Here is a 23,719-nt window from a genome sequence, read left to right as displayed (position 1 = left end):
TCTGGAAAACAAATGATAATATCATTACTTCCCCCGGCAATATAGCTAGGTTTGCAGAGTGAAAGAAAGTAGTCTCTAGGCCTCTTAGACTGTATGTCTAGAAGCCTCTTGGCTTACGTTTGGGTTCCAAAGTGTGAGGTGAGGTTGCTGGAGGTTACTATATAAAGGTGGTTTTTCATTATTTTTGACAATATTTATGGAGCATCTGCCACACATAAAGGACTGTGAACAACCCTGAAGATGACTTTTTTTGGTGGGAATTTAAAATTCTGAACTTGGAAGAAGTAGTGGAGGAGAAAACTGTAGTACGTAGAATTTGTCAGAAGCCACAGCAGAGTGGCTCAGCCCCGGGAATGCCATGGCCAAACAAGAGTCCTCTCTCCCAAAGGGTGCCTCTGACTGAGGTTGCAGCTTCCAGGATAACTCAGATGGAACTGGGGAAGGAGGAGGTCCTAGGGAAGGCACAGCTGTGGAGGCAGCTTTGACCATCAGTAGGGTGGCAGGCATGTGGTGGCCAAATCAGCATACCTAAGTTGAAGCTTGTCTGTACGTGCCAGGCAGGTAGGGTGGACAGGAAGGCCTCTGGGAGTTTGGGGGAGGTGATCGCTTCCACTTGGTAGGGAGGGTGGCTCAGGACTACTCCTCAGAGCTGGGAGGATTATTGTCAGATCCTGACTACTGAGTACAGTTGCAGAATTAGAGAAGGTGAGGGAGGGCTGGCCGAGTGGAGAAGGAAACCCAGGATGGTGGCAGGGAGTGGGGGGTGGAGAAGAGGGCTGGTGGGTGTGTATTGTACGTCTGATCTGTTCTCCTTGGAGAGCTGGCTCATCCTCCCTGCTTCACTGGCTGAGCCTCCCTGTGGGGAGACGGTGGCTTATGGGGTTGGATGAACTTGAGTCCCAAGACTAGTTCTGCCACTTTCGAGTTGTGTTGTCATCAGCAGTTTCCTTAGCTCCTCCAACATCGACTTCCTCATAAAAGGAAAGAGATGATAAGACTGATCTGGCGGTTTCTTCAGAATCACTGCGACTCCATCTGTCCATGCGCTACAGAAGACTGGTATGTGCTCAGCAGGTGGTAACTTCCTTGGGGCAGCCTTCCCGATGCCCATGACCCATGCCCACTCACTGACTCACGTATGGGCGCAGTCAGCCCAGCAGGTGCAGGAGGAAATGCATGACCTCATCTTCCTCCACTCCTCTCCCTTGGCAGATCTTTGTGTCCTTTCATGTTGCCGTTTGATGTTTGGTTGGAGTCTGAATTCTTACAGTTAGCCTAATTCAGCCCTTGGTGTTGTCTTTGATTAATTCTTGCCTTTCCTGTGACATTTCTACCCTATCATCTGATCCTGTCCCTTTCTTTGTCTTGCGATGCCACAGCCCTCTGTCTCTGCTGTGCTCACATCACTTCATGAATAGATTGCCTAGAAGTTTTTGGGGGGATTCTATGACTTTAATCCACACCCCCCCATCCACCTTGCATATTCTTCAGATGCTTCCAAACTCCTGTCTCCTTCCATAGTCCTTGATTGTGCCCTACATTTCTCATCCAACTTTCATTTTCATTTATTCCAAACATAACAATAGCTAACATTTATTTGCACTTATTTTGTGCTGACAATATTTATATCAGCCCATTTCAAAAAAATAAAAGCACCAGGAAGTAGATACTATTATGCTGCCATGTTGTAGTGGAGTAAGCTGATACACAGGGAAATTGAGTGATTGCCCATAATTGCACAGCTAATCAGTGTTTGAAACCAGGCATTCTGGCTTCAGACCTTACCTTCCTAAGACCAGCTCTGTCGTCGTTGGTTTCCTTCCATATATACAGTGCTAAAGAGCAGAGGCTAGGTCATTCCTCTCAGCCCCACACTCCATGCCTCATCTTGACATACAGTAGACACTTCCTGAAGGCATGCTCTGCTAGTTTCCTCATCCCTCCTGTGAGCTCTAGATCATGGCAGGAGTTGGAGGAAGGGATAAGTTCTCTGATAGAAGCTCAGACTGTGGGGTTCAGATCACAGACACCAGCTGTCTCACCTTGGTCAGATCACTTCTCTCAAGCCATAGTTATACTCTACAAAATAGGGATGATAATTAGGTTCACCTCATAGGGTTTATTTGTATAATAAATGAGATAATGTGTGGTAGATGTGTTAGTCTGTGCCTAGCACATGGAAAATGGTCAATACACATTAGCTCTTGAAGTAGCTGTATTATGATGTTCTGTTCCCCCACCTCTCGCAGCTAAACTTTATTCTTTTAAGCCTATTTCACTTTGTGTGTTTCTATAGCACTTGTGTAACTTCTTCAGCTCACAAAGAACTGAATCAATGTTCCTGTGTAGCCATTTGTTAGCCATAGGATTTTGAGCAAGTTATTGAAATTTTAAGTTTCAGTTGTACCAGGGTGATTAACAAAAGTGTTTTTGTGTGTGTGTGTGTGGATTCAGAAGGAATATGCCATATATTGTATCCACTCATTAAACTTTAGTTTTCTTCCCCTTTCCTTACCCTTGTCCCTAACCCTCTTCCACTCCTCAGGCCTTCCATAAAGGCTCATAGATAGATTCAGGTACCTAGCTTAGTTGTTTGGAAGTTACATGGAAGAAAAAGAGAGGCTTCTATTAAATGGGATGGATTGGATTGAGGTCCAGTAGCAGGAAACTTTAGGATGTTTGAGAGTCCCTGCTTTGTGTCCTTTTGAAATGTACTTTTAGTAGTCATTCTAAACATGCCCAAGGCATATATAATATATAATAAAATTGTGACATCCTTTGACTTCATTCATTCAACAATTAATTCTTGATTACCCGCTCTGTGCCAAGAACTTTCCTAGCTGTTGAGGGTATGATGATGGAAACCAATCTGTTCTTGTTTTCATGGAGCTTGTGTTTGGGGGACAAATACCAACCATGCACATATTAAATTATAAAGAAAAGCACCATGAAATACATAATCAGGGGTTTTGCATTGAAGGCAAGGGAAATATTCCTGTTGGAAGGGGTGTTTGAGCTGAGATCAGAGGGCTGAGTAGGAGTGCCCACATAAAGAGGGCAATGGGATACCTTCACATTTCATCCTCACTCTTTTTCTGTAAATGTAATATGCTATTTAGTATTTTATTAAGCTTGGATGATGACAGATGATAATTAGTCTTCAAATGTGGAGGTGCCCAAATATGCTGTCACTGACTTTTTTTTTTATCTAACTTGTGTATAAATAGTACGTGTGTCAGTTGGGTGAGGAAGGCTGAATATATTTGAGCACAAATAAGGCATTGTGTTTTTTATTACACTCGGGGCCAGTGCTGTCTGTCAAGCCCATGAGGCATTTTGTCACATTACGGGTCGCATTGTCTGGGCTTGCCTACCCAAAGGCAGGTGCTCTTACTTTTAATTCGTGTTACATATATTTGCTCTGAAAGCTGTTTTTGTTGAAACTTGAAGAGCCAGATGCTTGCAGCTAGAGTATGGACCAACTTATTGGAAATTTGCTGAAGAAAGTTTGTTAATGTGAAGAAGGGATACCCTTCAGCTGAGTGTAACTGGCTACCAAAATACGCTGTTTAGGGCATTTTTTTAAAGCCCCCTCAGGATAATCCTCACAATGGAACTTATTTTCTGACCACCTCTTTCAGGAAAGGTATTCATGAAATGTTACAGCGGTCTCTTCCAAAGTGCAGAGTCCAAGATAGTAGTGGAGATGATTTTAGACAGTCTTGCTAAGCCGAGGGAAGACTGTTTGTAGCCAGCATGTCTTTGACACGTGTCATTTGCAGTTTCTCTCTTACCATGAAGAAGCAGACCCTGGGAGACAATTCTATCCAGCTAATTTGGTTTTTATTATATATATGTTCCTGATACTTTCTATTTGTGGCAAGTGATACTAATTAATAACAGTGATTTAAAGGCTCTTTTAAAAATGAATTGATTTATAAAAATTAAGTACATGATAGTAGAAATGGCACCCAGTTTTGACAAAATCATGTAGATGGTTCTTGAATGACTGAAGTTTGAGAATACTGGCTTGGTGTAATCCAGTTTTTTTCCCTTCTGTGGCATTTGGTTTTGAGTACTTATTGAAGACTTGGATGTTCAAATCTGATAACACAATAAAATATTACTTCACACCCATTAGTATGGCTAGAATTAAAAAGATGTATAGTAACAAGTGTTGGTGAAGAAAACAGAGAAATTAGAACCCTCTTAAATTGCTGGTAGGAATGAAAAATGGTGCAATCCATGTGGGAAACAGTTTGGCAAATGTTAGAAAATGAAACCTAGAGTTACCATAAGACTCAAAAAATTCTTTCAGAATAGGAGATATATACCCAAGAGAACTAAAAACATATGTTTACATAAAAACCTACACACAGATGCACATAGCAACATTATTTATAATAGCCAAAAAGTAGAAATAGTCCATATGTCCATCAATTGGTGAATGGATTAAGGAATATGGTATATTGATACAATGGGATATTAGTCAGTTAGAAAAAGGAATGAAGCATTAATACATGCTATATGGATAAGCCTTGAAAATATGCTGGGATGCCTGGGTGGCTCAGTGGTTGAGTGTCTGCCTTCGGCACAGGTCATGATCCTGGAGTCCCTGAATCGAGTCCCGCAGCAGACTCCCCACAGGGAGCCTGCTTCTCCCTCTGCCAGTGTCTCTGCCTCTCTCTGTGTCTCTCATGAATAAACAAATAAAAATCTTTAAAAATATATTTAAAAAAAGAAAATATGCTAAGTGAAATAAGCCAGACACAAAAGGCCACATGCTACCTGAATCCATTTATAGAAAAACATCCGTAATAGGCAAATCCATAGGTAGAGGGAGTAGGGATTGAATGTCCGGGACATGGACAGTCACTGCCAATGGGTATGGGGTTTCCTTCTGGGATGATGGAAACGTTCTCAAATTAGATAGTGGTCATAAAACCTTGTGAGAATACTAAAAACGACCTATTTGGACACCTAAGAAGGGTGAATTTTGTGGTATGTGAATTCTACCTTTAAAAAGATCTGGCGGGGATCCCTGGGTGGCGCAGCGGTTTGGCACCTGCCTTTGGCCCAGGGCGCGATCCTGGAGACCTGGGATCAAATCCCACGTCGGGCTTCCAGTGCATGGAGCCTGCTTCTCCCTCTGCCTGTGTCTCTGCCTCTCTCTCTCTCTCTCTCTCTCTCTGTGACTATCATAAATAATAAAAAAAAATAATAAAAAAAATATAAGGGATCCCTGGGTGGCGCAGCGGTTTGGCGCCTGCCTTTGGCCCAGGGCGCGATCCTGGAGACCCAGGATCGAATCCCACATCGGGCTCCTGGTGCGTGGAGCCTGCTTCTCCCTCTGCCTGTGTCTCTGCGCCCCTCTCTCTCTCTCTTTCTGTGTGACTATCATAAATAAATAAAAAAATTAAAAAAAAATAAAAAAAAATATAAAAAGATCTGGCAATGGGACGCCTGGGTAGCTCAGTGGTTGAGCGTCTGCCTTCATCTCAGGGTGTGATCCTGGGGTCTCAGGATCAAGTCCTACATCCGGCTCACTGCATGGAGTCTGCTTCTCTCTCTGCCTGTGTCTCTGCCTCTCTCTGTCTCTAATGAATAAGTAAATGACAATCTTTAAAAAAATATAAAAAATAAAAAGATTTGGCAGCATAAAAATGTGTGACTGTCATAGAAAGCTTTGTGCAGAGATGTAGTGTCTGCTGCTGCTTAGGGAATGGGGCTCCTGTCCTTGCCCCTCTGCTACTAGGATTGTGCCTTCCCCACATGCCCATGTGGCCTTTGGAGCCAGAATCTCAACACAGACTGACGTGGGTCCAGTGTAAGCTGCTGTGCACAGCGCAGCATGGCATGTTTATATTAACAATAGGACTCTGAGATGATTTTTCATTTATAAGGGAGGGAGGATGGGACATAAAGAAGTTGAATGGTAGCGTAGGGGCTGGAACCCTGGTCTTCATGCTGTGCTTTCTACTACAATGTGTAAACAAGTTGTCACACACTTGGGAGGGAGCCGGTCAAAGGCCAACGTTGCAGAAAGGGGTTAAGGTTAAGAAAGTTCCCTCTTGCCAGATTAACACACCTATTTAAGGATTTATTTTATTTATTTATTTTAAAATATTTTATTTATTCCTGAGAGACACACACAGAGAGAGAGGCAGAGACACAGGCAGAGGGAGAAGCAGGCTCCCCACAAGGAACCTGAATGCGGGACTCAATCCAGGAACCCCGGGATCATAACCTGAGCCAAAGGCAGACGCTCAACCACTGAGCCCCCCAGGTGCCCCTTAAGGATTTATTCTAATGAACCTTTTCTTTCGTGCCACTATAAATACTGACTCAGAATGTCTTTAATAATAATAATGATAATGATAAGGTACTTCATAATTTACAAAGTACTTACAAACTCAGTACTTCCTGTTACTTTAGTTTATAGCTAAGAAAACAGACTTCTGAAGGTTAAGTAACTGTCCCTAGACCCATAGGAAATTAAGAAGTCAAGCTGGATCTCAAGCCCAGGATGTCTGACCCACTGTATTTTCATGCTTCTAGCATGCTCTCCTGTTGCTTTGGAGCACGAGAGTGCATTCATTCTTTATTCAGTCAACAGTTACTTACTGAGCTCCTCCTACAAGTGAGAACCTGTTCCCAGAGCTGCAGATATGCAGCTAATAAGGACATTGAGAACCCTAACTCTGCGATGTGGATGGATTAGAGGGAGGAGACAGACAGGAAGCCATTAGCCTAATCAGCAGGGTAATTTCAAATAGTGATGTCTTCAGAAGAAAATAAGAGGGCAGCATGATAGACATGACCGTGACACATAGATGGACTTTTTAGATTAGACAGTCAGGGAGTGCCTCACGGAGATGTGACATTTGAGTTGAGAATGGAGGACCTGAGAAAGTCAGCCAGGCAGAGATTTAGCAGAGGACTTTTTTAGGAAGATGAACATTTGGTGTAGTCCATACCCTCAACATTTCCTCTGGTCCTTATAGGATCCACATTCTGAGACTTGAGTTTAAACCATTGTTCAGGTCCTCTTCTGTGTTTACATGTGTCATTTTGTACTCTTTGGCAGAGTGAGTGAGTGCAGTGTGTGTGTGTGTGTGTGTACTCTATTATACTAAATTATATATGGTGTAAATAAGTAATATTTATATTAGAGAAATACATTTTAAATCAAAGACTTCACTTTCAATAGAAAAATGTCATTTCAGATGTGGGACTTTCCTGTCAGGCATAAGCCTCATGCAAATCACTTCAAAAGGTTACCTCTTAGGAATATGACCTACGGTTTTTGCTTGGGTGACAAGAACCCCCAAGGGCATTTGTAAGTTCCCCTTTCCCCTCCCGCTGCAGGAGCACTGTAGGTGATGCTAAATAAATATATCTAAGTTGACTCAGATGGAATGAATTCTTTATTCTAGGGAAAATGTCATTCTTTTAGAACTCTGAGACAGAAACCTTGTGCTGGTAGTGCCATGCCTGTCCAAGACAAGAAACGGACAAACTTCTGTGAGTTCCGAGGCAGGGTGGTGGTATTTGGGGAGGATGGGGTAGGAGGTTCCATGGAAAATGTTTGTTTGGGGAGCTGTAGTTTCATTTATGGACTCGGGGTGGTAAGGATGGCACAGAGGAGCCATGGAAACTGTGTCCTCTCCCCCAGAGCTTCAGCTGCCTTCTTGAGCTCTCCATACCTGCCTCCTGCACCCTGCCCTGCTGGTTCTCCGTGGTTAGCTTTTTTTATATAGAACAGCACCCCCATATTTTCTTCTTCTCTGTGGAAAAATACAAGTGGGGGAGAATAGCTTCCTGCATCTTTCCTGGGTCCCAGACTAGGGTGTAGTGAACCCTCCAGTTCTATGGCGTTCCCAGTCTTTGCAGCTTGGCCGCTCACGCTTGTGCTTCTGTAGGGCAGGTGCTTCTTTGGTTCTTGTGCGTATGTTAAGACCCGGGTCAGCACCTGAGCCCCGTAAACTGACCTCTTCTCCACTTAGGGAGCACAGCACAAACAGAGCTGGTTTTTTTCATTTTTCATTTCTTTTCCTGTAGCCTTCAGGATACACAGGTAGGTGTCGACGTGTACTGACAGCTGTGTTTTCTCTTCCGTGGAGTGTTGTCTCTCTGCCTTTGTTTCTTCTTGGAATGTTAATGCCTGCAGAAGACCTCAAGGGGCTGAATGTTCCGGACAGAAAACTTGCCTTTTTCTATATTAAAGTTTTTGAAAAGTAACTTTGGGAAATAGAGGGAGTCTTGTGACTTCTGCAGATATTTAATCCTTCATTTATTTTTGGGAGAGAGAGAGAGAGAGCGAGCGAATGCAAGAGTGGCAGGCATGGGAAGAGGGCAGACGGGTGAGGGAGAGAGGCTCTCAGGCTCCACGCTCAGCAGGAGCCACCCTGGGGCTCAATCTCACAACCACCAGATCATGACCTTTGCCAGAAACCAAGAGTCAGGACGCTTAACTGACTGAGCCACCCAGATATTTGATCTTTTAAAGGTGGTCAGTTTTATTGGTGTATCACTACTCTCTTATGATCACCACTGACTTTAGGGTCTGTTTCTGGAGCTGCATTCAAAATGGAAAGAGCTAGAAAAGAATTCTGTTTGGATTTCTTAGAAAATAAAATTCCATCTTACGTGTCTTTTAGAGTGGTACTAGGAAAACGGGGACACAGGTTGATAATGTCAGGATACGAACAATGACCAGTCTGTAGGAGCTATGAATTTTCTTATCTGACCCATCTAGGTGGGAGGGCCATTTGTATTTACATTGCCATGACAATGTCTGGTGGTAACCACAGGCAGTAAACTAAGCTGAAATGACATGTACACTTTCCTGTTACACAGAACTGTATTTTCCTTAGATCAGCTAAAGGACTGTGGGTGAATGTTCTGCACTGGAGCACAGAGAGGCAATATAGGAGGGTGAAGAGCAGAGCCCCTGGCCCCCAGGGTGTGAGCGCTGCCTCTGTGTGGCCTTGGGTAGGGTCGCCTCCCTTCTCTGGGCCTCAGGTCTTCATCTCTGAAGCGAGAGGCTATAGTACACCCTCATGGGGACCGGAGGAGGAGGAAAGTTTTTATATATCTAAGTCTTGAAAAGGAGCCTGCCATGTAGGAAGTGACATTTAATTGTTTGCTATTTTATGTGTGTAATTTTGTATATTTTTCCCAATTCTAAGTTTATTTTTCTTAATTTTATGTCATAGAAAACTTGCTTTCTTCTTATCCACAGTATTTGATGAGAGGTCAGTTTTATTGTATTTCGCATTAAAGACTTCAAAATTTGCTTGAAGCCATTAATTTTGCAGGTCTCAAGACCAAACACAGACCTCTTGGAGGTTTTTACCCACATGTGCTCTCATACTAGGATGTTTCTCTTGAGAGGCTGCTGGAAGTTTAGGCTTCATGGCTCATTCAGGCCTTTGACTTTCTTTAGCATACTTTAAAAATCTAGGATTTGTACGGTGCCTCTGAATGAATGGTTCCACGTAGGAAATTTTTTTTTTTCTTTTGAATAGCTCCGAAAGCTCTTTAGGTCAGCTGTCTCACCTTCTGTGGGAGGAAGAGTGGAGCAGGCACTGCTGCCTCTGCTTCATGAAGATGAGGAAGGGTTCCAGAGGGGACTGTGGCACAGGACACGGTTTTTTATTAGGCATGATGCATCTTTCAAATTCTGCTCCAGTTTCTGGGCTTATATAATCTGATAATATATTAGCCTCAAAAGTACTACTTTTTCTTGTCAGTAACTGTATACAAAACAGTGCCAGTTACAAGTCCTATTGTTGGGAGCTGGCTTTGATATTTGAGCCCTTGACTTCTCTGTCAGCAGGGGGTTGGATGATACTGGTTTCTTACTGATTCCAAAGATGGGAAGAGGGAGGTAGTGTCCTAAGATCATAGAATCCTAGAAGTACAGTGCTGGTGGGACTGTGGGATCAACCTTTCAGCCCCTGGTGAGCGGATGAAAAGATCTGCTCGAGGTCACATAGCTGGTGAGATGAGAGCCACAGGCCTCCATTCTCTGCCCTCTGCACGATACAAAGGGGACTTTATAAAATAAAGGGGCCTATGAAATTAACATCACTCAAGTATCATAGGACATGGACATTCTGTGTTGGCCCCTGGGGTGTAGTAAAAACTGGATTTTCTGGAGAACCAGGAGAAGGCTTTACTTCAATCACTCAGAGAACTAGAGCTGACATTTTGTTGAGCCATAATTGTGGCAGACTTGTGGGGATTTTGTGTGGAAGAACCCAAAAGAGTGACGCCTGGGTGGCTCAGTCTGGTTAAGCGTCTGCTTTGGCTCAGGTCGTGGTCACAGGGTCCTGGGATGGAGCTGCGTGTTGGACTCCCTGCTCCAAGGGGAGTCTGCTTCTCCCTCTGCCTCTGCTGCCCCCCACCACACCCCCAATCATACACTCTCTCTCTCTTTCAAATAAGCAAATTAAAAAAAAAAAAAAAAGAACCTAAAAGATTCTTACCCTGCCATGTTGTAAGCTACAAGGGCTGAGACCTTCCGCTTCTATTTTCCCGTTGTGAATATCCACAGCTCTTGTCATAGGGGGTTAATGGAGGAATGGGAGAAGCAGAGGGTTGGACAGGTTCATCAAGAAGAACACAACCTCATTGATTTATACCCTGAAGCTGTGGTCTTCATTCTCAACCAGGATTTTCCTTCTTTTTGTCTCTTCTGTCCAAACAGTCAGTATTGGAGTGCTGCCTTTGTGCCAGGGAGTGTGCTTGGTGCCACAGTGAATAATTAAGACAGGCCTGGTCCTGGCCTTGTGTTTCAGAGAGGGAGAGAGGCACATGAGGGATAACGAGTCACAACTCACAAATTTGCCAAGTCCCATGAAGGAAGCCAACAGGATTCATAGGGAGGAACAGGGATCTTTGGGTTATCTTATCCACCTGGATCAACTGGGGCCTCCTGAGATGTGCTCTTGGAAGCTGAGGCTGAGGTACCAGGAGGCTAGATCATTCTCGGTGAATGGAACATGCCTTGAGGTAGACAGGAGCCTGAGGTCTGGAAGAAGTAGGTAAAACCAGTGTCCAGCATAGTAGTCGGGGGAGAATGTGGCCCGAGGTGAAGTTGGAGAGGCAGGTAGGAGGCTAACAGACCAAAACGGACTTCACTGGCTTGGATTTTTTCCCAAGTGCAGTGGGAAGCCAGCAGGGCTAGGAGCAAGGGAGTGGCATTTAAACTTCTGAGAAGGCTTTAATGAACCTTGAAAACATTATATTATGTGAAAGAGGCCAATCACAAAAAACCATATATTGTAGGATTCTATTTATGGGAAATGTCTAGAATCCATTATGTAAAATAGCCAGGCAGATCCTCAGGCTTAGAAATAGATCAGTGGTTTCCCAGTGGTGGGGGTGAGAGGGGGGGTGAAACGGGTTGAGGGGGGCCACAATTGAAAATGTACTAATAAGATCGTTGTGGTTATGGTTGCACGACTCTGAATATCCCCAAACTCATTGACTTGTGAATGCAGGAGGTGAATTGTATGATACATGCATTCTTTTTTTTTTTGTTTTTTTGTTTTTTTTTTTTGTTTTTTATTTATTTATGATAGTCACAGAGAGAGAGAGAGAGAGTCAGAGACAAAGGCAGAGGGAGAAGCAGGCTCCATGCCCCGGGAGCCCGACGTGGGATTCGATCCCGGGTCTCCAGGATTGCGCCCTGGGCCAAAGGCAGGCGCCAAACCGCTGCGCCACCCAGGGATCCCCTGATACATGCATTCTATCTCGGTAAAGCCATCATTTAAAAAATCAGAAAAGACTGATGATGCCTCACAACTGGTTCCATTGCTGTCCCCAAATCAGCAGGTGTTTTTGGCTTTTCTCATCCTCCTTGTATCAGCATCCTCGTGGCCCCCATCTCCTGCTGCACAAAAAAGCTTCAGCTGCTCATGATGTCAGCTTCTTGCCATCTGACCCCAAGTCCTCCTGGTCCCACATGGGCTCCTGTGCTTCTCTGCACAGTGCTCAGCAATGGCTGAAATCCTGACTCTGCTTCTTATTGGTTGTACAATGTCAGGTCAGTTACTTAAAACATCCCTGAACCCCATTTTCTTGTCTTAAAAAAAACAAACAATACACAAAACTTAAAATTTTTATTTTCACAAATACTTAAATAGTACTTACTGTGTGTCTATCATCATAATTGTTAGTGCTTTAAGAATATTTAACATGTTTAATCATCTAGATCACCACACAAGTTAGGTACTGCTATCTTTTCCATTTTGTAAATGAAAAAACTGAGGCACTGAGAGGTTAAGTAACTTGCCCAAGGTCACACAGCTGGGAAGTAGCAGAGCTGAGTCCAGGCAGTCTGGCCCCGGAGGCCCTGTTCCTTAATTACTCTGCCTTACCGCTGATCCTAGCCTATAAAATAGGCTTAATAATAGTCCTTTCCTTTTTTTTTTTTTTTTTACAGTCCTTTAATCTTCAGTGACTTGAACATCAGTTGTATGTTACAGCGTTTCTGTGGTGTTCAACATGGTACCTGAAACATAGTCTGTGAAATAATGTGCTTAATTCAGTCTCTTTGTCATCCTTTCATTTCTTCATTGACCACCTCAGACCCCACAAGGGTTTGGGAGCCTGATTGAGGCCTGGGTTCTGTGTTAGTCTTGCCTGTTTACTGGCATGATGTCCTGGGGAACCCACTCTCTCCTTTTGGCTTCCTCATCAACGGAGTGGAGGTAATTACAACCTGGCCAGCATCCTCCCTAGGGTCATTGCACAGAGCAATGAGATACCGTGTGTGCGGGTGCTCTATAAACTGTGCAGCCTCCTGTTAGCCCAGGGGCTTCATTTAACATGCAGCCCAGCTGTTGGGACTGTGCACTTTGAAGTGATGATGGCAGTGTTGGTAGAGGACTAGGCAAGTGGCATTCTTTCCCTGGAAACCCTGATGGGCCCAGGTGGAATGGAAGTGATCCATGTGTTGTGTCTCCCCCACCCCCAACACTGGAGCTTTCCCCTGGGCAGTGTGGACACCCAAGTGATGGGCAGAGATGAAGGCTGGCCTCCAGGCTTGCTGCCATGGTCACTGCCTGGTCCACCTACTGGTTGATTCTCCTCAGTGCTCGAAACTTAGGCTTACTGTGTGTGAGGAACTAGTTAATTCTTCCCTCGGTTCACTGTGAGCATGCCAGTGATAAGAGTTGTAGCCAATGTTTGGTTTTAGAGCAAATCTAATTTATAGTTTTGACAAAAATAAGTTGTGTTAGAGGCAGGGGAAGGCACAGCTTAGATTGAGAGAAGTACATTCTTTTCTCCTCTTGCACATTTTACTCTTCCTGCCCTGCCCCCCCCCTTTTGGTCCAAGCATTGCAGAATTGGATACAGTGGTTTGGTTACTGAATTACACCAACCAGCCTTGGAAAGTACACTTTTTTCCCCCTAGAGCATTGTGAAATCTTTTGTGTTTGCCTCCACAACTTTGTTTTTATTTTTGGAGTCTGAAAAAATTGTTTTGCATTTTGTGTTGAACATCTACTGGGATATTTGTATAAGCCTTATATACACAGACACAGTAGCCACCCTGAGACATACATAAGTCAATGTCAGATTTCTTCCCTGCCCTCAGTGTTACCTTTTCATGTTCATGATACTTTTCTGAGGGCAGCAGGCAGTGGAGGAGGACTCAAAGCTGAACATTTGGGACTGCCATTATATTCTGAATTCTTTTTTTTTTAAGTTTTTATTTATTTATTCATGAGAAACACAGAGAGAGAGAGAGAGAGAGAGGCAGAGACACAGGCAGAGGGAGAAGCAGGCTCCATGCAGGAAGCCCGACGTGGGACTTGATCCTAGGTCTCCAGGATCACACCCTGGGCTGAAGGCGGTGCTAAACCGCTGAGCCACCCAGGGCTGCCCTATATTCTGAATTCTGATCATCTTTTTTAGACCACTGGTTCTTTGGTTGCTTCTGATTTGCATCAGGATTTGCGTTTGTCAGTTCTTTTTTAGTATTTAGCTCAGGATCAGGATCTCCTGAAAAAGATGTTTGCAGACAATGCAGCTTTCATTTCCCATGTCTCCACTCAGGGCACTACTTCCTTCATGGCTAGTCTCAGGATGCTTAAGAGATGGCAGGATGGGTCCCTTTCACAGTGTGGTGCTGCATCTGTTGGAGGGTGGGAGGGGACAGGGTCAGATTGCAAAGCCTACTTTGACGCAGAGTTTCCTGGTGAAAATTGCCAGCTGGAAGGCATTACTTACCAGTGCAGAAACCTCAAATGAGGGTAAGCCATTTGACTGACCGTTTCTGGGTAACTCGAATCTTTGAGCTAAGGTAGTCTTTCTATTTTTACCTCCTTAAGTTATCCTGGCATGGATATATTTGCTGTTTCCAAGTTTTGTTTCGGTAATGGATCGTCTGCTTCTGCAGTGAAACCCAAAGAGTGGTTGTTTCTTGGTTACATTTTTTGATGTCTTTGGAGTGACATAAGTCTTAGAAGGCATTAGTTATTAGCAAGAAAGCTGAGTTTGCTTTATAAACAAAATACTGACTGCCGTCTGCTCTCCTTGTTATTGCTTCTTGTAAGAAATTGAAGCCTGGGTTTATTGCTCCGTATTTGGTACCCTCTTAGTGATGTGTGATATGTGGACCAGCTTTTCCCAAATGGTTAAGAGCACAGACTTATACTTGGTCTTCAGCATTACTGTGCTGTCAGCTTGGTGCTCTAAAAAACGTCCAGTACCATGTCCCTCCTCCTCAAAAGCAGTTGCTCATTCCATAAATAATATAGTGAAAGAACTTGGTTGGTTCTTAATTGGGCTTCCAGGGCTCTTGTTGCTGGTTCTTTCCATGTGTTTGAGTTTCATCCAGCTTGTGCTTTGAAGGCAACAGAAGCCATAGGGATGACTTCATATGTTCGGACTCTAATCAGCACAGAAAACCGGACTGGGTTTTCCCCAAGACCAACTTCATTCACTTGCTCATTATTTTCCGGCTCTGAGGATGTTTGAGATTTAAGTTTCTGGGCAGTCTTTTTCCTTCTGCATTTTTGGCCATTATAAGTGAAGGTAACTCATGCTAACTCAGACATGTTTATAAGAGCATATACTTGTACACCTCAAAGGAACCAAGAGGTCTTCTAATCCAGTTTTCAAGGCATTGTGTGGTGGTCCTCTTTCTTCAAATTACATTTAACCAGAGGTGTGTGGCAGGATGACTGAGAAAATCAGAGCCGTGGGTAGTTGTATGCATGGGTGTCAGTTCTAATCCGAGCCAGCTCATCCGTGTTTGAGGAGCCCAAGAACTGTGAGGAAAAGTGGTTTAACCAGGGTAACACAGGCAGGCTATGGAGTAAAGGCCAGAATAAGAAATACGGTTCCTTTTGGTAGAAAGCAGTTCATTGACTACCAGGGATAGCAGGGAGGGAACTGACCAGCAAAGGGAACTTTTGGGGGTGATAGAGTGTTTATATCGTGATTGTGCTGTGGTTACATCATGTATGTATTTGCCAGAATTCATCTAGTTGTGCACTGAAAATTAGTGAATTTTATCATTACTCCAAGAAAAAAAAAAAAAAAAAAAAAAAGAACTGACCAAAAGGAAATAGTAAAATAAAATAGATAAAAAGTTGTAAGAAGAAGTGTCCTGAAACATGTTTAGGATTTTTGTGGTGGAGGGGAGATAGCATTTTCTCTGCCTTTTAATTCAGTGTAGTTATATAAAATGATTCTTTGAAAAATATAAAAAGAAAAGAAAAGAAAAAAACAGATTCACTTAAATCCCGGTCTCGTCTATTTTTCCACTTGGCAGGTTTATCATCACTTTGTACTCGTCACTGCTGTTAGTTACACCAGGGCTTGGTAGAGGGCCAGATAGTAAATATTTGAGGCCTTGTGGGCCGCTTGGTCTCTGTCACACACTCAGTTCTGTCACTGTAGCGTGAAGGCAGCCTGAGGCAGTATGTGCGAAAGAATGTGGCTGTGTTCCTATAAAACTTGACTTACAAAACCCGGCAGTGGGCCGAATTTGGCCCGTGATCTGAATTGGCTAACCTGAGAGTCATACTTTTGTTCCTTTTGGAGAAAGCATTTCTACATTCTCACCAGAAAAATGAATGTCCCAGAAAAGTGGGAGTGCAGGGAAGTTTGGAAGAGGACAGACCCTCCAGGGCTCACGGACTTGGATCTGTAAAGGGTAGGATGGTTTTGCTGGGATGGAATGGTAGAGGATGAATTAAAAGGAAGAGGGGACTGAGCATGGCAGCCAGTTTCTTAGATGACTGTAGAAACCTAGGCAAGAGGGTTTAGCTGTGACAGTCACATAGGATGAAGGGGACAGAGTGAAGGGATACTATAAAACCTAACATAAAAAATAGACATTTCCAAAGGAAAAGCTAAAGATTAAAACTTTTTTTTTAGTTTTAAATATTTTATTTATTTACTCATGAGACAGAGACAGAGAGAGAGAGAGAGAGAGAGAGAGGCAGAGACATAGGCAGAGGAAGAAGCAGGCTCCATGCAGGGAGCCCGATGTGGGACTCGATCCTGGGACTCCAGGATCACACCCTGAGCTGAAGGCAGACGCTTAACCGCTGAGCCACCCAGGTGTCCCTAAAACATTTTTTAAAAAGAAAAAAATCACAAGACAAATACATATTTAGGTGTGATTCTTCATAAATGGCATGTGACACCACATTTCAAGTGATTCTCGTTAGATCTTACCACTTTTTATAGTTTCCTTGTGCTTGTATTATCTGCACTGTGTAGTTTGTATTCCTTTTCATGCTACTCCTTGTCCTCTTGAGATCTATGAGGGAGGACCGTGGATCCTGAGCCAAAAAAGGGTATATGTGGCTGCAGTTTCTTCCCTCAGAGTGGATAGACTGACAGGGGACAGAGGATGAGGTTGTAAAGAAGTTGGATCCTTCTGAACTAGAGGGAAGAAGTGCTACTATCAGAGGCCTCCAGGGGCAAAGGCAACAGGACAGTTAGGTGTGTGCCCTTCTGTCTCAGGCTGCCCCTGATAGGTGGCACTTGGGTTCCCTTTCTCCCCCATGTTACCTAGTGACACTGGTTTTAGCTTTGACTCTTTAGGAAAGGTCAGTCATTCAAGAGCCAGTCCAACCAGGCAAGAAGAATTCCTCAATCCTTTAAAATTACACACCCCCATGTCTCAAACATAGTGTTATTGCCAAAACTTAGATTACCACATTTAAGCCAGTTTTATCAGCTAGTTTTAAAATTAAGGTCTAAAGACTTCAGTAAAGCCAGGATGCCCAAAAAAAGCCATTCTAAAGGGATAGAGTTGAATGGCTCACTTCATAAAAGGGCCCTTGGAGGTCCTACCAGTACAGCATGATGCTAAATTTTGGCATGCTCTGAAATTGGTTTTGCTCCGTTAATCATATTATGCCCACATAGAAACTTAACCATGTTGAGCTTTGTTGGAAACTTGATTTTTTTTTTAATCTTTAGCAAAAGACCATGTTTGTCAGATACTGTAACAAATTGGATCAGGAGTGTCAGCCAATTGGGAAGGCAGAAGAACTTTGATGTCAGGTCTTTACTGTTTCATGTTTTTAAAAGTGTTGGGAATTCCAAGAATATTTTAGATACACACACACACATATATATATATAATATTTATTTAAAAATAAATATATATAATATATACATATATATAATATTTTAGGTATATATATGTATATATTACATATATGTATACACACACACACACACACACACACATATGTGACCCAAGTCTTGTTTCCTTGCCTCCGATTGAGATCATCAAAAACTGATCTGTTCCTCATCTCCTTCGCAGTAGAAAGTCATGCACATGATAGTTGTACCATAAATTGTGTTGACCTAAATTGAATTTGTGTGATCTGTAATTGATTCTCCTGGTTGAACAATACTGCATCCCTGGATTCTATTTGCATCATCTGTCACTTGTGGTCCTTAAAAGTCCTGAATGAGACTTGAGCTTATAAGCTTTAGCTAAACCAATTTCTGAATCAAACAGGAGAAAACCGTCTGGTTAAAACATGCTTCAGTCAGTGATCAAAAGTACTAGGTGTAGGGATCCCTGGGTGGCTCAGTGGTTTAGTGCCTGCCTTCAGCCCAGGGCATGATCCTGGAGTCCTGGGATCAAGTCCCACATCAGGTTCCCTGCATGGGGCCTGCTTCTACCTCTGCCTCTCTCTCTCTCTCAGTGTGTGTCTCATGAGTAAATAAATAAAATCTTTAAAAAAATTTTCTTAAAAAAAAAAAAAGTACTAGGTGTAAAATACTGTAAGACTGATCCAGGCTCACTATATTTGTAGAACTATAGTTTTTGCTGACTTGAGCACACAGGCCAAAAGCATAGCCATGGAGAGGGAGGGCCCTTCCAGGGGGCCTCACCAGCAGAAAGGAAGATGATGTAGTCAATGATCTGATCGTCATCTCCTGCAGAAAATAAGAAGAGAATAGTTCTATGTTTTTTATAGTGGATCATTTACTCTAACTTCTTAATCTTTGTGTACAGAAGCCTTCCCACACTTCAGAGAGATTAATTAATTAATAAAGAATCATTTTTAGTAGGGGACAAGTATCTTGTCAAGGTCTGGAATTTTACTTTGGTGTTTTGTGTTGTGCATGATACTTTTCCTTAATGTTGACATGACCTTCTTTAATCTTGAAACATGGAAACTTGGAGCATGTACCTATAGATGATATCACAGCCCGCAGTTTCCTTCTCTTTAGTTACTAACTCGCATGGGAAAGCAAAATCAGGTGGCTTGTTCATTGGTGTGACATTAATATTTTTGTGAAGTTCCTTGTCTTTCTTAACACATTCATGTACTTCTACAGATAGTATTAAGCACTGGCAGTGTTCTAGATGCTGGAGGATAAACAGAGAACAAAAGGAAGCCTCAGCTTTCATGATGCTTCTATTCTGGTATAAATCAGAAAACATTTTTCAGGTGGAATCGATGATTATTGCAGGCTCTCATATTTGGGAACACCTCCTAGGGAGGACAGTAATGTGAGCTGTTGTCTCTAGTTTACTGTGTTCCCAGGAGTGGCTGCCTAAAAGCATTTGGGAGTTTCTGTGTCTCCCTAGCAACTTTTATTCTGAACACTTAGCAAATTGAGGAGCTGAATAAATCACATTTTTGTATTTAACAGTATTTGCAGAGTATTTACTATGTGCTTCATTGTATTTTAAGCCCATTCCAGATAACGACCCTTTCCGTTTCATTATGAATCTGTGCAGTAGGTAGTGTTGTTATCCGTGGTTTCCAAATCGGAGAACTAAGGAACTTTCTCCAGTTAGCAAGAAGTGGGATCAGTACTGATACTCAGGCTCATAACTACTGCCTTGTCTCATTCTACCACTGGGGTGAGTGGTTTCTTTCTTTCCTTTTCCCATTTGGGATTTCTTTGAAACTTCAAGAGTATTCACTGCCAGATCTGGGGACAGTGGAGGAAGTCTGGGCCTCCCTCACTGTGGTTTGCATTCTTTTGGAGCTCCCTTTCCTTTTCCTTCCTGATTATTGCACATTGCATTATGTGTTTAATTTGTGTAAATGGAATGTGTTTAATTTTATTTAATGATGTGTTTCTCTCGGTTCTGCTAGACGTTCTGTAAGTTCCTAGAAGCAAGGATCTGGCAAATAGGTACATGTGACAAAGAGGTCAAAGTGTGTGTTTCAAATTCTAAAATGATTAGACCAATTTCCTTGAAATTAGGGATTTTCTCCTCCTTTGTGGGGCTGTGTAACAGTTTAAATAATTTAGCTGTTTACAAATGTTTGACTGTATTCCGATCAGTGGGATATGACTAATAGGCCATAACATTTTGGGATAATAAAACTGGGGGCAACATTATTTAAACCCGAACATATTCAACATACTTATCCCTTGGGAGGAAGTTTTTATGCCACTATAGATGCTGTTTTTAGGTCAGTAGCAACATGGCATTCCCAATTGATAATCCTATATGTCAGGGATCTTTTGATTATTTGAGGTTAGGTCATTTATATTCCCCCAGAATCCTTAAGGAGATTTTGGCCTTCCTCTCAGGGAAATGTTCGTCTGTATTGTTCAAGTTCTCTCTCTCTGATCATATTTACAACCTTCATCCTATCAAGAACCCTCATCGCACCTCCCCCTTCCCTGTGTCCAGAATATTTCCTCATGCTCTCAAGCTACTTCTGAAATCCTGTTCCCTCAGTGAAACCCTTCAGTTAATTAAAAGAGGAATCTGGCCTCATCTTTATTTCTACTTATTATTCAGGGATGAAGTTTAATGAACATCCATGGTGCATGAAGTTTAATGAACATCCATGCTGCATCCATTTCTTCACTTTAATTTTAATGGATTGATTTACTCTGCACATGAAAACTGACAGGAATCTCTGTTTTATACTTTACTTTGCACAGTGAGCTTGCTTGGCACAGTAAGCATGAACTTTAAGTCTACCGGTCCCTGTTTGTTTTGTTTATGAGAGTTTATGACATGTGTATGAATAATGAACCGAAAGACTGTTACATTTGTGTTGGTTTGCTGGGGCTGCCATAGAAAAGTACCATGGGCTGGGTAATGAAGCAACAGAAATTTATTTCCTCCTACCTCTGGAAGCTGGAAGTCTGAGATCCTGGTGTCGGCAGGGCTGGCTCCTTGGTTTGTAGATAGCTTTCTTTTTCCTGTGTCTTCACGCAGACTCGCCCCCATGTATGTCTCCTCTTCTTCTAAGGACACCAATCATCTTGGATTGGGGCCCAACCTGATTATCTCATTTGAACTTAATCACATCTTTAAAGCTTTATCTCCAAATACAGCCACTTTCTGAGTAACAGGGATTAGGACTTCAACATATAACTTTGGGGAGAAACAGTTTGGCCACAACAAAGTTTAAACGTATTACATGATGGTCCTAAACTTTTATGATCATTAAAACAAAAATGCATTTTTAAGCTTAAAACTGGGCAACGGAAGAGGACATCCCAATGGAGAGGCAATTGCAGGATATTGGCTGTGATCTGGCTTAGAACTGGCTAAGTGATTTAGGGTGAAATTCATAGTAATTAAGACTTTTGCTTATACTTACCCAATTGTTTGGATTCAATGACAGTGCCTTCTAAGTACCTCTAAGGTTTTGTGATTCTCTCTTAATAAGTGTTTGTAATTAGACCCTACTGCTTTTTTCAGGAAGATGCTTGGAGAGAAATTTTTATAATCTTGTGTTTCCCTGGGTAGAATGTGAAAGATCAGAGCTTGTGCCAAATAGGTCTTGATTTGCATTTGAAGCCTTTTCTTCCATAGTGAGCTAAAGAAGATGGCTATAAAAATCCTTCTCTTGGCATCTTACCAGCTGTGTGCCTGTGGACAGGTTATGTAGCCCCCATGCACCCTAATTTAGTCATCTATAAATTGTGAAGAGAGCTGTCAGGAGGCTCTCCTTAGCTCTTGGCCCTCGTCACCGTTGCTGATTGTAGATAGATGCCACCCCTCTGCAGATGGCCCTGAGTGTCAGGGCTCTGGAACACAGTGCCTATAGCCCTGGGGCCAGGGTGGTGGCATCCATCTCCATACCTGCTGACTTGGGTAGCGTCCAGTGCCTGTCTGATTCACTCACACCCTGATGGCCACTTGTGGCTCATGGCCATCAAAGTGGAGCTGGATTCATGTCAGTGTCTCTAATTTTGCTTGCTGTGTGATGGAGCCTCTTGGCTAGATAGGTGTCACTTGAGGGAAGATGAGGGGGTTCCAAATCACCTTAAAGTGATTTTTTCTCACCGCCTCTTCCTATATTTGGTAGTCCCAAATAGTTGTAAGGACATTGTTCTTCTTGTTATATCTTATCGGGAGGCAAATGGTGAAAGTTATCATTTAACCTAGCACATCAGCTTTTAAGATCCATAGACGTTAGTATTGCTAAAACTAAGTGCTAGACCTTGTGTCTACTTTTCCTAGTCTAGAGTACCCACATGGCAGAGCTTGGGGGTAAGTGAAGTGTGTGTGTGTGTGTGTGTGTGTGTGTTTGAGGGTGGCAGAGGACAGCAACATGCCTTCTATGTTGGGGTTAAACATTTTTTAGCCTCATTGTTGAAAACACTAAGGTGGCTTTCATTATTAGGCTTGAATAGACCAATTGACTCAGTGTAAAATTTTATTCTAGTAAAACCTTTGAAACAAGTTGACCAGGGGAGTTCTCTCTATAGGCATAAAGATACCCAAGTCCTGTTAGTCTTACCTATTTTATCTATCTCAATCATTATATAAGAACATTAAAATACAACACTGTTGGAAGTGGTATTTGACCTGGAAAAAGTCCCATGAGCTAACCCATTTAACATTGCCTTTCTCTGGTACCACTGCTGATATCTTCTCCTTTGGATTCTGTATTCATCAGAACTTTTTCAGTTGCAAGGGACAGAAACACAGCACAAACAAGCTTAAGCTGTAAAGGGATTTATTTCAATTTAAGTGAAAAAATAGTAGGGATAGAAGTATCCTTAAGCAGGTTTAGATCTAGGAGCATATAGGATATTATTGGAATATTTTCTTCCTCTCAAATGGATTTATTTTCAGAAAACTGATCAGAAAAATGACTACCAGCATCCCCAAAGTTGTGTCCTTATGGCTTCCAACTGGAAAGGAAGAACCTCTATCTTCCTGTGTCAGGGACGATTTTGATTGGTTCTGCTTGGTCATCCTTGAACCTATAACTGGCCGGCGGGTCGAATATTGTGGCCAGCGACTGTGGCAAAGCATCTTGATTGCCAAGTCCACTGGGAGCACATGGGCTGGGACAGGGATGATGTCCCAAAGGAAGACTGCTTAGCAAACAGACATATGTCTAGTATGCATAACTTGCATTTCCAAGTCGGCAAGGGTTTAGTGTTTATTATTTTAGTTGAAAGGGAATGGAAAGGTAACCATCATAAAATTGTGCTAAATCCATTTGAAAATGTTAAGCTGTACATTGCAGACCTGTTTGAGATGACAAGATGAGGACACATCTGACAAGTGTCCATCAGGTGGGATATACATCGTATAGACAGTCAAATAGTTGGAACATAATTGGGAGATTCCTGAAGTTCATGTAAATGTGGGCAGTGTTTTGAGTAAAGGAAACAAAATGACAATAATAGACTTCTGCTTTTTTTTTGGTAGGGTTAGATGATTGCCTACAGCAGTATGTCCACAAATTTGAACGAGAGAAGATAAATGGAGAACAGCTGCTGAAGATTTCGCATCAGGATCTTGAGGAGCTGGGGGTCACGCGAATTGGACACCAGGAACTTGTGTTGGAGGCTGTCGACCTTCTCTGTGCACTGGTTAGTTCAGGAAAAGATGATCTGTGCCATGGTGATGTTTTTAGAATCTTTATTCTCTCAAATCCTCAATGTTCATTCATGATTTAGCATAGCATCATCTTCTATTAATGATCCATTGAAGTGAAGCATAAGCTGGAAACAACATAAAAAAAGGAAGAAAATAAATCATTTCCTAGATTAAGACGTGGCAAACTGTGGCCTTTGGGTTAAATCTGGACTGCTACTTTTGTCAGTAAAGTTTTATTGGCACACAGCCATACCTGTTTATTTATGTTTTGTCTGCGGCTGCTGTCATGCTACAGTGGTAGAGTGGAGTAGTTGTGACAGGGACCGTGTTGCCCTCCAAAGTCCAGTGTATTTACTATCTTGCCTTTTAAGAAGAAGTTTGCCTTTTACAGAAAAA

General features: G+C 42.6%; 1 protein-coding gene across 1 annotated transcript in view; it reads left to right on the top strand.

The window, feature by feature from the left end:
• CNKSR3 (CNKSR family member 3) overlaps positions 1–23,719 on the top strand; it is an 88,053-nt gene that overhangs the window by 29,423 nt on the left and 34,911 nt on the right. Inside the window, exon 2 of the mRNA XM_038526372.1 lies at positions 23,153–23,316. Within this exon, the coding sequence (XP_038382300.1) occupies positions 23,153–23,316 (164 nt within the window). The remainder of the gene's footprint in view (positions 1–23,152; positions 23,317–23,719) is intronic.

Source organism: Canis lupus, chromosome 1, assembly GCF_011100685.1.
Source record: "Canis lupus familiaris isolate Mischka breed German Shepherd chromosome 1, alternate assembly UU_Cfam_GSD_1.0, whole genome shotgun sequence".
In the NCBI taxonomy this organism is placed as follows: Eukaryota; Metazoa; Chordata; class Mammalia; order Carnivora; family Canidae; genus Canis; species Canis lupus.
The sequence above is the reverse complement of the archived record's forward strand: the minus strand, read 5'-3'. Positions and strand labels throughout refer to the sequence as shown.